The sequence below is a fragment of the Protopterus annectens genome, chromosome 4.part0, assembly GCF_019279795.1.
Source record: "Protopterus annectens isolate FY-2018-M chromosome 4.part0, PAN1.0, whole genome shotgun sequence".
In the NCBI taxonomy this organism is placed as follows: Eukaryota; Metazoa; Chordata; order Ceratodontiformes; family Protopteridae; genus Protopterus; species Protopterus annectens.
This window is the reverse complement of record NC_056733.1, coordinates 1,742,269,127-1,742,285,991: the sequence shown is the minus strand read 5'-3', so window position 1 is coordinate 1,742,285,991 and position 16,865 is coordinate 1,742,269,127. Positions and strand designations below refer to the sequence as shown.

Genomic DNA, 16,865 nt, shown 5'->3' with positions numbered 1-16,865 from the left:
TGCTCACTGAGTGGCGCACAGCTACAGTTATCCCGCTCCACATGGGAGGATCTGCCTTGGATCCCAGGAACTACATTCCCATCAGTCTGACAAGCCTGATCTGCAAGGGCATGGAACGCATTATCATGGAACTTATAAACAAAGACTTTGGCAACCTTCAAACACTGGACCCCACCCAGTTTGGGTTTGTGAAGGGCCAATCTTGTCTCCTGAATCTGATTGACTTTTTTGAATCAGTCTCCAGAGCTGTGGACCAGGGTAAGGTGGTCCACACAGCCTATCTGAACCTCGCCAAGGCCTTCAACACCATCCCCCACTCTGGAATCACAGATAAACTTACTAAGCTGGGCATAAATCCCTACGTCACTCGATGGGTTGCCAACTGGCTTACTGACAGAACCCAGACTGTAAAAGTAGCAGACTCCAAATCCAGCTCCAGACAAGTGACAAGTGGAGTACCTCAGGGTTCAGTCCTGGGACCACTCTTGTTTGGCATCTACTTCTCTGAAGTACAGGCCAACACTAAGGGACTCTGGCTAACAAAGTTTGCAGATGACTGCAAACTGGGAGCCATTATTGAATCCCCAAATGATGTGGATATTCTACAAAAAGGCCTTAAAGAAACAGATGCCTGGTGCCAGAGCCATGGGCTCAAGCTTAATGCCAAGAAATGTATAGTTATCCCCTTTGGAAAAAAACATGTACCCATGAATTACCACATAGGTGGCAGGACGCTAAACATCGAAAGTTTGATGAGACTTAGGGACACAGGTGGACAGTGGTCTCACTTTCAATAACCACATTGCCACAACAGTCAGGAAATCCTTCTATGTGGCACACCTCATCACGAAGGGCTTTTCATCCAGAAAAAAGGAGGTCATTGTCCCACTGTACTCATCCCTCATTAGACCCATTATAGAGTATAATGCCATGTTTGGTATGTACCTCACAAGACATCTGCAACAGCTGGAAAGGCCACAGAAATACCTCACTAAAAGAATCACAGGCCTAAAGCAGATGTCATATGCTGGCCATCTAAAAAAACTCCAGCTATACTCTGTGGCATGTTGTCTACTCAGAGGCAATCTCTGCTTAACATACAAGGCCATGTCAAACTCTGAGCTGTTGGGACATACTCCACTTAAAGAAATCCCAATCCCTCAGAGCCACATGCTCCAGAGATCTAAACCTCGTCATCACAGTGAACAAAACATGCTGGAGGGATAGGTTCCTGACCCAGAGACTCCCCATACATGTCAAGCACAGCGCCTCATTGGCCCTCTTCAAAAGGAACCTTGATGATTGGATGGGAGATAGGAAATTCACCCTGGGGATCATGTCAGTCGCCCTGCTAGACAGGGGCCCAGAGAAGTAAATATTGCGGGAAAAAATATCCACGGAATTGTTATGGCTAGGCTTGCATAGGCCCTAGGGCCGATAGCCTAGTACCAGCCTAGTACCAACCTATGAACCTATGAGCAAGAACAAAAAGCCAGATTTTAGCTAGGAAATTTTTCAGTGTGGTTTTGACAGACAGGTAGGAGGGTATAGACCTGATGGATACAGGTAAGGAGTTTCAGGCCTTAGCAATCTTGTACAAAGTACAGACAATGCCCAGCAGATTTACTAGGTCTGTAGACAGGAGTTTTAAGTCACTGAATCACTGTGACCAACTAGGAACATTAGTTGTTTAGAATGTTTTTTAAGTGCTGGACAGGCAGATGGATGCTGGATAATTTTATAGGTGGTAAGAAGTTGTGCATATGTTAACTGATGCGGCAGTTCTAACCAATGTAGACGTTTTACTGCTATACAGTGGTGGATTCTGAAAGGGGTATTTGCTGCAGATTTAGCAACTTTGTTATAGCATTGTTCAAGTTTTAGTTTCTGTGAAGCCTGAAGGTTAAGGATGGCAGTGCCATAAAGAAGTGTGGGGAGGAGATACGTAGTGGCAAGTGTAGTTTTAGTTGCGTCAGTGAGAAAGTTTTTGGCTCTGTAAAGCAGCCATAGTTTTTGTTGAGGTCTTCTTATGCAAGTTTGTATATGCAGGTCGAATGTAAGATTACCATTCACTATCACCCCTAATAGTTTGCTATGAAAAATGACTTCAGTGGCTGTATCATCAAGGGAGAGGACTTTAAATGTTTTTTCATGACAGGGATTTGAGGAAAAAAATAGTAGTTTAGTCTTTTTTGGGATGAGCAGGAGTTGAAAGTTTCAGTGGCCGTTAAAGTTTCCTGAGTAATTTTTTGTAGATGTATCGTGTTGTTAGATTTGCAAATAAGAGTGGAATCACCTGTGCATTGGGTGGCCTGTTGTGTGGAAATGTAGAGGGTGTTGGTGAAAATGTTAAAGAGGAGAGGACCAAGGACAGAGCCTTTTGGTACACCAGTGGTGACTGGGAGGTAAGGAGACAGCATAAAGTGCCATTTTACTGATTTGACACCTACTGGACAGGTAGCTTTTGCGCCAGAGAAGGGTGGGATAAAACAGACCTAGTGAAGTTTACTGTTACAAACTGTGATGAATGCTTTAGGCAAGTCTAGAAATAAGGAAGAAACTTGCTTGCCATTATCTCTATAGCTTGTATTTATACATATTAGAAGGGCAGTGCTAGTACTAGGGGAAGGACTGAAGCCATGTTGTGTAGGGGATAGGAGTTCTTCCTTTAGGAGATGTCTAGCAATTGTTTTTGAATACATTTTAAGTATTTCAGAGAGGGGAAATGAGATTGCTATATGTCTAAAGTTATTAAGGTCTGCTGAATTTCCTCATTTGTGCATAGGGATAATGTGTGACTTTTTCCAGAGAGAGGAAATGTGGGTCTCCTGGATTTACCTATTTATAATGAATGAGACAGGACAGGCAATGCTACTGGCTGCTACTTTAGGTACTTACATGGAAGGTCATCAGCTGAAGATCATCACTGTTTAAGAGTAGTTCTATATAGGATGTGGTCACTGGTTTGAAGGTGAAAGTGGATGGGGCGATATGTGGCTGTTGGGCAGGGTTGGGATTAGATGTTGAGGAATCCTCAGTTAGAGGCGCTATACTACCTATAAAATAAGTGTTGAACTGTATTGCAGTTTAGAGTGGCAAGTTATCGGGAGATGGATTTGGGTTGAATTTTTGGCCGGGATGTAAGATTCTTCAATGGCTGTCCAAAATTTTTTAAGGCTGTGTTTAGTATTATTTTGAAAGTTATTATATTATAGTTTGTGTTCATTTATTTGCTTTTTAGTATGACTGTGAAGCATTCTGAAGTTTGCAAGATACGGTGGCGTTTTATATTTCTGCCATTCATTCCAAGCCTTTTCTCTATCCTGCATTAGCATTCTACTTTTTTGGATAGCCAAACTGCATTATTTTTTCAGTCTCTCCCTTCTAGGAGGTGCAAGGCTATTTAGGATAATTAGAAAAGTTGTATTGAATTAAATTACAGCATCGTCCAAGGGGAGGATTTTTAGGAAGTTCCAGTTAATAGAGGATAGTGTAGTAATGCACATTTCTGGGTTAAACATGGAAAGGTTACATGTTTTAGAAATATGCTGTTTAGCTAGATGTGCGAGAGGTCTAGTCAAATAGATTGGGAAATGATCAGACAGAGTCTGATGTCATACCTGTGGTGGAGTATTTGCTAGGGTCTGATACTAGGATCCAGTCTAATAGAGAAGTTGATGTCTTCTTATAACGCATGCGCTATTAAAATTAGTTGTGTGAAACCACATAAGCTCATGCTAGATGTAGGGGGAGTTAGAGTTTAATGTCCAACCAATTGACATTCACATCACCTAGTAATATTTTTCTTGTGGAAATGTTACAGATATCCAATGTATTACATCTTCCAATATAGCTGTATTGTCACCAGGAGAGATATAAAAGGACAGTAATACATATTTGTTTATTTTCAGGAAAGCAATAAGAAGCTCTGCTGAACTAAATTTTGGTGTTGGTTTGCTGTAAGGGGAAATGTCGCAAATACTGGGAAATATTAAAGCAACACCACCACCTTTCTTCTTTACACGGTCATTACAGATAATATTATAGTCAGGAGGTACAACTTCTGAGCATAGCGGGCGTTCCACCCTCAGGTCAGCATACAACCGATAGCAATCAGTTTATAGGCAGAACAAAGCAATTAAAGAGATGCATGTAAATCAGGTTGTCTGTCATTTCCTGAGACTAAATAACTGGCATAAGCAGTATAGTCTACTGGTCAAGCTAAAGGGGACAGTGGCCAACATAGCAAAAAGTCCTTAGAGTGCATGGACTACTTCAGAGAGATTTTCAATCACAGATATTCAAAGATAAAAACAAAAATAAATCAGTATTGCCCACCATGGCTCCACCATTTCCAGTAATAGCCAGTTGATGATAATTTCCCGAGACAGTTACTAAAGACCTTATAATTTTCTCACATCTTTGTCATCACCAGAAGGAATACATAGGTGCATAGATAAGTACTAGGCTAGCTGCCCTTCTAGGCCATTTTAAGCCTAGCCAATTACCCCATGTGAGAATCAAACCCTGCACCTTGTGTCAAGTAAGGTAAACAGCTTAACCATTATGCCAACCTTCCATTTGAAAATTATACCACATTAGACAGACATTGTGAATAGGTATGAATCCCTTTTCAGATCCTTTTCTCTTGGTGTTTGACTACCTTGCACTTACTTCTGATTCAAGATTTAGAAGACTACCTTGAACTTATTTCTTACCCAGGACTTGCTTGGAGTTAAGCAGCCTTTAAATAAGAGCAGCCAATATTCAACTTAAATGCGAGTTTCTATTTTACTTTTCCTTGAAAATTTATAAAAAACATTTCTTCAGGATTTTTTTTTTATTGCTTCTAGCCCAGTGCCACTTCGACAGTCAACTATTTAGTACATGTATCATTTCTTCTGACATGAGAATTTCTGAGCAAAATTCCCACATCTGGTTTTCCACAAAGATGGAGAACCTTTCTGCATGAACCCCCTCCTTTATGACTAAGGCAGCCACTAAATCAAATCTTAACTAGTACACACACACACACACACACACACACACACACACACACACACACACACACACACACACACACACATTCCCTCAACATTCCAGTCCTGAAGAATGTCTCCTCTACTGTATGGAAGTATACCATCAACAGTATCTTGAGAAGACTAAAAAAAAGATGCCTGCCTTGACATCTGGATCATCTGTTTTTCAAAAAATTGTGCAAGAACATTATCAAAAGTAATTTCAGCTAGATGGGTTTCAGAATTCATTCCATTTTGTTACATAAAGCACAGTAGGCCATTTATGTTGGTTTCAAAGGCATATTTTGCTGTACCATGTACACACACACACACACACACACACACACACACACACACACACACACACACACACACACACACACACAAAACAAATGCCTAATTTCGGATACGAGTGGAAACCACAGCTTCCTGTAAAAAATCAATGTGGTCACATGGAGAGCTTTTAAACTCCACAAAGAATGTACCCCAACAAAGAAGTGAAATGCAGAACAAAGTGAAATGAGGTTATAATGGTAAAAGTTTCGCGACAGCTACCATCTTGTTATGAAAGGAATATAAAAACTAGTGAACTGGCCACAATTCATTACATGATTTTAATGGAAAAATACAATATCTCAGTGCACTTTTAGCCTGTTGCTCATATTTTTTTTTGATAAACCACAGAGAGTTAGTTATGCCAGACATTACACTTTCATATTGTTCAAAAAATACATGTTGATGCCAAACCTACTGTTCGATTACCTTAAATTAATTAGAATATTTTAAAATGGTCCCAGATTTTGTGCCTTTGTCACCCCCCATTATTTTTGGTTTTGTCCAGAAATATCGAGCAAGGAAGTGGAGAGTACATTTCCAACATAAAGCTACAGCTTCTATTAAAATTCTAAGGCAAAACACGATATGAATTAGAAAAAAATGTAACTAAAGATGGATTTTATTATAAAGCATTACAAGAATCTCTGTGCTTCAGAGCTAGAAAAACATCAAGGGAATCAAAAATGGGGGAAAAGGGTTAAGACTCTGATCTCATACACACACAAACACACACACAAACAAGCAGAAGTGATTTGATTTCTATCCCATACGATTACAGCAAGTTGTGCTCATTATGTACCAGCCTAACTAATGCCACTACCCACAAAAAGATTTAGTGGTATATCAAGACCATAACCTAATAAACTGTAGCCACTTAAAACTTCCCCACCTTAATAACATAACAGTCTTCAATATTTGCAAGGTATATAATGAATTTTCTGTGTGGAAGGTTTTCAGTCCATATATTTCTAGTTAATCACTGTATATTAATCAGATCAGACAATAGTAGTAGAAGTAGAGAACGTAAACTCATCAAGTCAAAAAGTAATAGAAAATATATAATTCTACAGCATTACTAAGTATTCGAAAATAATCCAAGCAAGACAGGCAGTCTGTTTCCAGTCGAAAATCCTTTTATTAAGTACACAGACAAGCGATCCAAGTAAAACAAAAATTACTCTATTTCTATTTTTGTTTTACTTGGCTCGCTTGTCTGTGTACTTAATAAAGGATTTTCGACTGGAAACAGACTGCCTGCCTTGCTTGGATTACTTTCGAATACTTAGTAATGCTGTAGAATTATATATTTTCTATTATTACTTTTTGACTTGATGAGTTTACGCTACTACTACTATTGTCTGATCTGATTAATATACAGTGATTAACTAGAAATATATGGACTGAAAATCTTCCACACAGAGAAGTTTCTTACACTGTATTGTTTTTAGACCCACTACACTTTAGTGGGTTATTATGAGACTTCGGGGATACCACAGAGATTACTTGTTTTTTGTACATCATGAATTTAATACTCCAACCTTCTGCCGTACTTAAATTCTAACTTTCCTTCCCCAGCCTGTCCTCTGTTGTGTTCCCACCAAAATTGCCTAACTTTTGGTTTCTTAAACTTTTTTCTGCTAAAAACCGTGTTAGAAAATTATGGCTACCTCTGTGTTAAACACGTTATACTACTAAAAAATGTGTTAGCTGCATTGTTAAATATGTATTGTATAACCTTGTTTAATGCAGCAGTTAATCTGTGTAATGTGAAATGCAAAATTATGTTTTCTGTTTTTGTTGTTACATCATTTGTCAAGGATGTGCATAGTGTATTGCATTTAACAGTCATTGTACTTATCTGGGTTGTATGCAAAAAATTGATAAGGGGAACTTGAATGTCTGTTAAGCAAAATGCAACACAGCTGCTTTAGCAGCTAACCCTAGTTGGCTATCAAGTGTGGGTTACTACAAACAAGTCTTCTTCAAAACACCATACCTGACCATATCAGCCAGTATTGCTGACTACAATGCTTTATGTAGTGAATTGCTAAATTATTACTCATAGAATCATATTTAGCCCTGGTCTTGCATCTAATATATGTTAGAGAGAAGAAGATTATAGATACTTCCCAAGTTATATATACCCACCACACAAATCTAAGGGATCAAAATATGTCCAAGTTTTGAAAAAAAAAAAGAAAATACGTCCAATACATTTGGGAAGCATGGCTACACTTAAAAAGGCCCTTTAGGGTTGTTAGAATTCTACTACGACCCGATTAACCAGTCTTTTTAAAAGCTTCACATGGACCAAAGACAAAAAACTTTTACTCAGAGGCACTAAATGTGGTTGCTTTAATTTAGGGGTGGATTTTAACACAGATTCCTGAAAACAGAAAAATCAGCTGTGGTTCTACTTAAGAATGCACCTCAAGTCAAAGAAATACGTTTGTGAAACATAAATGCACATCACTATGTTGCTCTGTGAAAATACATCAGTTCTTTATTATACAGCAGTTACCTCCAAAAATCTGACAGAACTTCTTGCTGTCTTTGACCACAGAATTAAGACCACTCAAATTAGAAGTAATTTTGGCATGACAAAACTTGATAAGTTTATGTCCTTATTCTAAAAGGCATGCAAGTTAGTGAAACTTCATCCAGCCCAATATTGTGTTTTTAGTGATCAAAGCAGAGCTGTTTGGTGATTTCAAAGTGCCTTGGAACCTTGACAATACAAAATTATTCAAATGCCACTGTTAATTCAAAAATTCAGGGGTAGAATAAAAAAATGTATAGACACTTTCCTCTGAACTATTTTTTTTTTTACATTTACCACTTCACCATACAATATGTTAAAGAACAATACTCAAAAGCTAAAAGAACAACCATAAAAATGTACCTCCCTCTTTCAAAGGAGCATATCCCCATACTAGTTCTCAGTGAATAACAGAACCCAATGGAACAATCTAGGTCACTAAAACTTTGAGAAATTACATGTAACAAAAATATGAAATCAAACTAACTGGCTTCTAAGTTATTATTTAATTTATTTTTTTTTAAGAAAGCCAAATCAATACAGGTCTTACAGTGTATAGGCAAATCAGTTTTCATTTGAAATTGCTGCTAGGACTACATACCTTCAAACTATTTAACGCAAAAGCCCAAGTGTATTTTAATGCTTTTTCTGCAGCACATGAAGTGGTGTCTCCACTGTTAGCCAGTTGTTTTAAAGCATTTTTCCCCCACAGACAGTCAGATTTTGCTCAATGGAAAAAAAAAATAAGCAGTCATACGCAATTTCATATAGATGCCAATGGACTGGCTCCACAGTTGCTTTTAACCAGACTCCATCAACCAAAAATATTAAGTAACTTTCTTGCAGAATAATTCCCTTATACCACAAGTATCAGCAAAAGTATAAATCAAATCTTTACTTCCTTAAGTAAAAGGAGAACTGCACATAAATCTCTGAGCATTATACGTGATCTAATTGGTAATATCACATGAAACAGCCTTTACCAAAAAAAAAAAAAAAAAAAGTATGTAAAAATACACAGGATCTCGTCATCTGGGAAAAATATAATAAACAATGATGGACAAACTGGACACGAGTGAGCAGTGTACCTGCTATAATTCTAAGTTCCCCATCATCTGTTAAAGCACTGTAATTATTAGTTTCTGACCTAGCACTTTAAGCTACTGAGTACTGCAACTGACTTAACCCAGTAAGCTGCTGAACTAAGCAAAGTTTTAAAGTAATACTAAACTGACTTTATTTTCCTTGTTATTAATCCCGGCTGCCACTTCAAATGCTGGTTCATACAAATACACTTCTGGCTACCCAATTGCACAGCATTCTCTATAGTCTGCCTTCCGTGCTTCCAAAAGGCATGCAAACAACATGACCTATGTAGCCATTTTAAAGAAGATAAAAACAGGTTATCCAGACATTCAGTTTCTTGCCATTCAATATTTACCAATACAGAACTTTGAATACAACCATTGCTGAAATTTGTTGCTCAAAAAACTGGTATTTGAAACAGTCTTAACTTCAGCATCTTAACCACAGCAAGGGAAAACAATGATTAAAGCAAATATAAAAAGTAGAATATGCTTAAAGAAACGTGCACACACAAACACCTGCAGCAAAACAGACTTACTCCAGATGGCTGAAGACTACTTAATTAACTAATCAAAAATAAGTAACAGCATACAACTAATTAAGCAGTTAGTGCACCATGGAACATAATTTCTTAGATATGTGAAAAAGCAGAATAAGGAGACTTGGTAATCTCATGCAGCTCCTACTGTCATGAGCACTACAGTCCTACTGGAATACACTCAATAAGAATTTTAACACTGATGACCAGATGGGTGAAGTTGCTACACCACAGTTCTGCTGTAGCCAAGCTGGAGGGGTAGATGAAATCTGGTTACAAAATGCTGAAGACAGTGGACACTGCTGCCTGGCTGTGATTTACACACAACTTCAGTGTTGCATTATGGACACTTTCAATACTACGTGAAGCCAGTTATATACTTTTGGGTTTGTAAAGTGGGGAAGTGATTCATATTTTCAGAAAAAGGGAAAAAAACTATATTAAATTTAGAATTATTCTCATCTGCACCCTGGCCAAGAAAATCTGTGTCATGGTGCTTCAAAGGAGACTTCTAAATTAGAGGCTTGATTATCAGACGAAGCAGTATATTCACTGTGGTCAAACAGTAATTTTGTCCTTACACGTAAACTAGATGGGCCATGAGAGTTTGCCAGTACCATGTATGTGTGTGTTGTGGGGTTTCAGTTTGTGGAACTAAAGCATGCACATGTGGATCTGATTCAGTTAACGTGTTAGACCAGTGATGGCGAGCCTTTTGGGCTCAGTGTGTCAAAAACTCGGAAAATGGCCTAACTGGACTCTGTTGGTGTGGCACCCCCAAACGTAAACGGAATAAAATGAATGTGAATTAATATACATTTTCTGAAGTAAAATAATTCGATAAATCGAATTATTGTTACTATATAAAAGTGCAAAAAGTCGCCAGTTTTACGAGGGATTAAGCGGGACAGTTGAGAGAACTGTAGAAAAGTGCACGCTTGGAAATGCAGACTACCTGCCCTTTGCTGAAGTGCAGTCACAAAGAGAAAACAATGTCAGCACTGCCCTCTGCAAAATCTCGAGACAGTATATCGAAATAGTCTTTGAGGTTAATAACTCCCTTACCTTTGCAGCAGTGCTGTTAAACTGGCTCCTGGCACAAAAATAATTCAATGCACGTCACACTAGCAATGAATGCAAATGCTGACTTCAAACAAATGCGCTCATTTGGAAACTGCAGTCGCAGATATCGTGCTTGTGCCTTGAAAATGAGCTTCCAGTGCAGCAGTCAGAAGTCAACTCAACTGAACTGTGTAGCTGCTGTGATGATAAATAATGTGCTGATACGGATGGTGAAAATCCATTTTAATCTCTGGGTGGTGCAGGGTCTTATACTTCTTATGTTTTTTGTTCCTTCAGCTTCTTTGATAACTCAGATGTTGCTGAATGCTGGTATCACCCAAAACATCATGGAGTGTCACCTTTGACACGAGTTATATCACCGTGTTGGACCATGCAGATTTTATAATCTACCTCTTCTTTAAGTGACACATTTCAGTAGTTAAGGGGATTGCACGAGATGAAGTTTTGTTCACAAGGTGTGTGATAGATCCTCACCACCACACTTCATCCAGGCCCGATTTCTCATCATGTTTATTCACTGACTCAGGCTTGCCTAACAATGTTTTGTTTAAGAAAGCTTAAAGGCAGCTAAAAAATGTACATCCTGGAAAGTCTTTTAGGACAATCTACAAATAGTATGGTATCCCACTATCAATATGGTGCAACACTCAGTCCCAGTATAGAAGATAAACGTTGCATCTGGAGGTCACAAGACAAAGCAAATGTGTTCAAGAAGGGTAACGATTATGCCAAAAGTGTGCCCTCTCTCTTCCTATTTTGTGACTTTTGTGGGCAAAATCCATCCACTCAACCCCCCTTTTCCCATTTTGCACAAACGTTCGGTGTGTCACTTAAACAGTGATAATCTTGACCCAAGGACAACATATCAAGGCACAACTAGCAGGAAGCCAACAGACTGAATGCAATGAGCTGTATCCTTGTTATTTGCAGTAGATAGTGTCCTCTTAAGTCTCATGACACTGCAATCTCTAATATGTGCATTAGTTATCTGCTCAACATCAACAATCAGGAGGTTATGGCCCTCTCCCATACAACTGATGTATGCTCTGCACATGAAGCAAGCAGTTACCCCAATTTGCTTAAGTATATTGTCCGCAAGTGAAGGGATTGGGGAACTAACTAGCGTGTGGGTACAGTGGCCACAGTACTGCAGGCATCACACTAGACTGAGAAAACTGAGTCAGGTGATGAAGTTCTGAATTTAGACAATGTGTCTAGTCCTAACCTATGGTCATGACCTTTGGGTAGGGAACAACATAGTGAGATCACAGAAATAAAGTCTTCACAAACAGCAAAGCTCACTCTCTCTGACAAAGTAGGAGATCAGCAATCCAACAGGATGCCAGCATATAGCCACTGCTCTACTAAGTTGAGAGGAGTCAGCCAAGGTGGTTTGAGTACAAAATTTGGTGCCCTCAGGTGTCTCAAAGAGGTGTAACAGGTAGTGTCCACTGAAATAGAACACTCAGAACAAAGTGGAAAAACTTCTCCCTCTGCTTGCTTGACAAAGCCTGGGGATACCACAACATGATCTAAACAGTGGCTGGGGGCACATTCATGTTACCTTGCTAGTACAATGACCCCATCAAATTAGTAAGCACTTTAGAAAAAAACACAGATGGATGCTGTATTTTTAACCATGATCCATATCATGGCTGGAACAGGACTACTTTGAATCAGTTAATTTACTAAATCATCAAATAACCAAAACGGTGGGCTGAGCCATCCATCCCACCCCCTCCATGGCCTCCTTTTCCAAGAAGCAATAGAGAAGTCAAGTCTAAGGCTGAGTTAAAGGCAAAGTTTAAAATGGTCACATGGACAAGTTGCCTTCTATTTTCTATTTAAATATTTTACTTTTGTTAACCGAGTAGGTGGGCTGCTACAAGACCCTTTCCTGCTACAACCTAAGCATACTGCTTAAAAGCCAATAACAATTAATACAATCTAGAAATATACTACACAATCTGTGTGCAGTACAAAACATCCTTAGAAATTGATATAAATGCAATGCAGTATTATACACTAATCAGTTAACCTAATGCAGAGATTCAACTGGTTACCTGTCAGTGGCTGATCACCATTTTTACTAAATTCTGTTATGAAAGCTTAAAAATACTGCCCATCACTAAAGCACATAGTAACAATCATGTAAAGTTACATCTCCGACAACAGTTGGAGGACAGCTTAGAATTATTCAATTACTGGTTAAAGGATTGGCATCTTAGAAGAGAATTCCAAACGGAGTCAGGAATGCTAACATCACTCCTTTCAAATCCAAAATGAGAGAAGTTCTCATAAAACAGCATAAATGCAAATGCTCCGGAGACAATGGATAGAAATTATGCAGTCAGGACAATAAATTATTTTAATTTCCTTTTAGTTTTATAACTCCACTCTAGCATAAAGCAGTAGCACACAGCAGATATTAGCACTATAAAATTATACATATATGCTAACTGTATTTCTGTTATAAAACTGTAAATGGTACTTTAGTTTTAACGAACAATTTTTAAATGGCACTTTTTACTTTTAACAATTTTTTTGGAATGGAAGTTTATACCAACACATCAGTGTGACTTTAGTGGTTATTTCTTTTAGAACATGCTGCAAGCCATACGTTGAAATACCTTATGGTCTTGAATGGATAAAGTGCAGTAGATCAAGTATATATATCATCTCGCAATACACCATCTCTTTTTCCGCTTCTGTAACAATGCTTCCTATACTACATAAATAGCATTGCACCATTGATATTAAGTCAGCACCAATATCCAGTGTGCATCTGCTGCTACATGTATAACCACACTTCTGTATCTCTTATTCACAAGTTGTACTACTGCTTTCAGAGCCAGAGATGCAACTGAAATGGGTAACTGGAGCAGTCCACATAATCAGTAAACAAATGTAAAATAAAAATGACATAGGTAACAAGCACGCATAACTTTGTCTACTTTGTGACCTCATATATGCACAAAACCATCACCATCAAGAAAAAGCCAAGTCAAAAAATATCCATAACATATGAACATGTATGTCCAATGTTTGAAAAATGCCATTACCTAGAAAGTAGTTGTCTTTATAAGCTCTTGCACCAACAGCAAAAATGCATCTCTTTATGGTACAGAAAGCTTTGAAACAAAGAAGCCTTCAAATTCAGTCAATAGCACTATGAATGTTAGTGCTTTACAGTCATTAAAATTTCATTTTACCTGGCCAAGCCTGAAACTGGTTGACAGTGATCAGTGCACCACCCCAGTAAATAAAAATCAGTTGGCATGTGTCACACTCACTATGGTTAAACTTTTTGAATGCCAAGTGCAAGCAATTTCACAGACATCTAACAGTTACAACCAGCAAATTAAAAAAATATGCCTAAAACCTATTTTGCTGGAGATCAGGACAACACAAACAAAGTTGGCAAATACAATCGGAGCATATTTTTAATCATTCAGTGGTCTGGTTTACAGGCAGTGAATCATTTCTATTCTGAATAACCCACTTGAGAGCACTAGGTAGTGAAAGGACAACAGTCACGTAAATCGTTTCTATTCTGAATAACCCACTTGAGAGCACTAGGTAGTGAAAGGACAACAGTCACGTAAAAACAGGCAAGGAAAACATTCCCTTTTCTGTGGATTTCATTTTTTGTTTATTTCAATAGCAGAGAGAGGGCACTAAGGAGATTAAGTGCCAAAGTAACGCTCATTACAACATGAAGTACGGACGTATGACAAACAGAACTGCCAGACATTACTCAACACCTCTACAAGTGACTGCCAATATTTGTGCTTTAAATGTAAAAAACAAGACTGTCAACTACACTAGTGCCACAGAACAAATCCAGTTGTTTGCATCCCTAACCAAACCCCAGTACATCCTTGTTTGTTTACTAGGATGACACAGATCTACAAGACCACAACCCTTTTTACAGATACAACCTAGCACCATAATGGCATCAAAACATGCATAACAACTCAATAACTTAACAGATCTTAGGCTCTTAAAAGCATGTATCTTACAAATACATTACCTAAACGTGACAGACAAGGCAAACACTCTGCTGAAGTCAATACACACTCTTTGCTCTTATACCTATCCCACATCAGTGCCCTTAAAAAAGGCTTCTTTAGCCTGTGTAAAGGTATATGCAAAGGGATGGTTAAAGCTACTTGAGATGCCTAACTACATCAACCTGCAGTACTCTCGGTATGTGTCTATCTATCCAGGTCTCCAGAATTTATCCAAAGACAGACTAAGCCTGCAGCACCATCAGTATATACAGATTTCTATAAAGTGGACTTGTTTATTCATACACAATCTTGCCAGATTCATCAAGATGCAATTGAAGAACTGATGACTACCCACCATAACTTAAGTACCCCATTAATGGCTAAAAAATGTCAAGATTACACAGGGCTTTCAAAACCATAAACAATGCTAACTACTTCACTTAAATTTTGTACTAGAAAATTGTCTGTAAATATAAAAACATCACCTTGCTGTAAAACAAGGTGAAGGAAATACAACATTGAAGATTTCCTAATAACTCTAATTCCAAAACGATTTTCTGTTACAGTATATACCAAACAGTGAGCCCTGACGAAACTGTGTACTTTTTGAAATAAAAAGTACACAAAGTTCTCTCTCTCACTCTTCAGTACCCACAATTATTAAAAAGACAGTACTAGTCAGATTCCACAAGTACTGAGAATGCCATAACAAGTAAACAAACTTCATACCGCAATCAAGGTGCTGCTGCTGCTCCTTGTCTGTTCCACGCCTGCAACTTCGCCAGTTTCACTGCCAGCTCCTGCCATGGGATTACACCGCAAACCATTGGACTCTCCCGTAGCAGGATGTTGCTGCGTCGATGGCTGCTGCTGTCGGTGTTTGGCTCGTTTGGCTTTAGTCTGTTGGAAGCGTTGGTGCAGCATATATGTTTGCTGTCGCTCAATTTCGAGACGGTCGGCTGTCACTGCCTCATATCGTGCCTCACAGCCATTGTGGTGCCGCCGGAACATCTCGATTCGCCGGCGAAGACGCTCCATGACTGCGCTGTGCCGCTGGACAACAAAATCAGCCATCCTTAAACTAGTATACCACGAAGAACGAACCTGAAGCTGCAAGTGATGATAGCTACTAACACAACATGATCCGCATTAGAACCTGAACCACAAAGGAAGGGGATACTCCAGGCAAGTAGCTTCTAACAGATTGGTAAACAATAATAACCAACAGATTTGTATTTGTAATGAATCAAAATCTGTCCTGTATCCGAAGTCCAAAGTAATTCCAAGCTGTCATCTTTTAACCTAGTCTTGTTAAGCCACGGGGTTCCTGCCTAACAAACAGCTGGATATGAAGACCCTTGCCTCTAGAGCAAACTGAAGTAGAAAGCTCGTTAACTGGAAGGGAATTGTCACATTTTGGTAAAAAAAAAAAAATCAATGGATTAGCCTAGTTGTAACAATGTTTCAAAACACGTTTCTTCAGAATGTCAACTTTTTCGATGCACATGAACTGACTTGAAACTTAGAATGTAGTTTTATTTCCAATCAAAGCCAACTCCCGTTTCACAAAACTAAGATCCCCAGTCCGCAGGCAGCCTACGTCCTATGCATAAAACTCCCGGAAAAGTTTTTAATACAACCTCAGTCAAAATTCAATGTAATTTTGTAACGGATGAAAAGAAGGGGTCGGAGTTGCAATACTCTAAACACCCGTCTGTGATACTGTAATAAAGATGAGGTATGAGAAGGATCAAATCAGAATCCTTAGTATTAACGTGAGGTGTAAACTTTACAAATACTCCTTGATTTAGATGCACGGTTATCTAACTCCCGGCCTGTTTCTAATACGTTTTGGAACACAGAATACTCGTTTCCACAAGCCAAAAATGTGCTTAGATGGTGGAGTAACTTCCGCTTAGCCTCCTCCAATGTCCTGAACAAAAAAACGTATGTCCTGGTAAATTCAAAACTCCAACAGAAGACACAGCAGCCACGGCCACCGGTAGTATCCAAACCCGCACCCTATTGTTGTCCTCTCCGCCGCCATCTTAGACTGTGATTTGCTCGTGCAAGGAAGAGGCAAGAGGCGGGGCGAAAGGTCAGGTTGCCGTGGAAAACAGAAAGAACTGATGTGTCCATTTGCCAATGATAAGAAAAAATTAACACATTTAGGGCGGGCAAAATATAGGAATATAGAAAGCTTTGTGATTAGTTGATACACAGTGACCAGTTGTAACACGACAAATTGAAGC

General features: G+C 38.7%; 1 protein-coding gene across 1 annotated transcript in view; it reads right to left on the bottom strand.

The window, feature by feature from the left end:
- MAML1 (mastermind like transcriptional coactivator 1) overlaps positions 1-16,665 on the bottom strand; it is a 777,379-nt gene extending 760,714 nt beyond the window's left edge. Inside the window, exon 1 of the mRNA XM_044069456.1 lies at positions 15,343-16,665. Coding sequence (XP_043925391.1) covers positions 15,343-15,687 — 345 coding nt within the window. The 5' untranslated portion in view covers positions 15,688-16,665. The remainder of the gene's footprint in view (positions 1-15,342) is intronic.
- Positions 16,666-16,865: the final 200 nt, after the last annotated feature.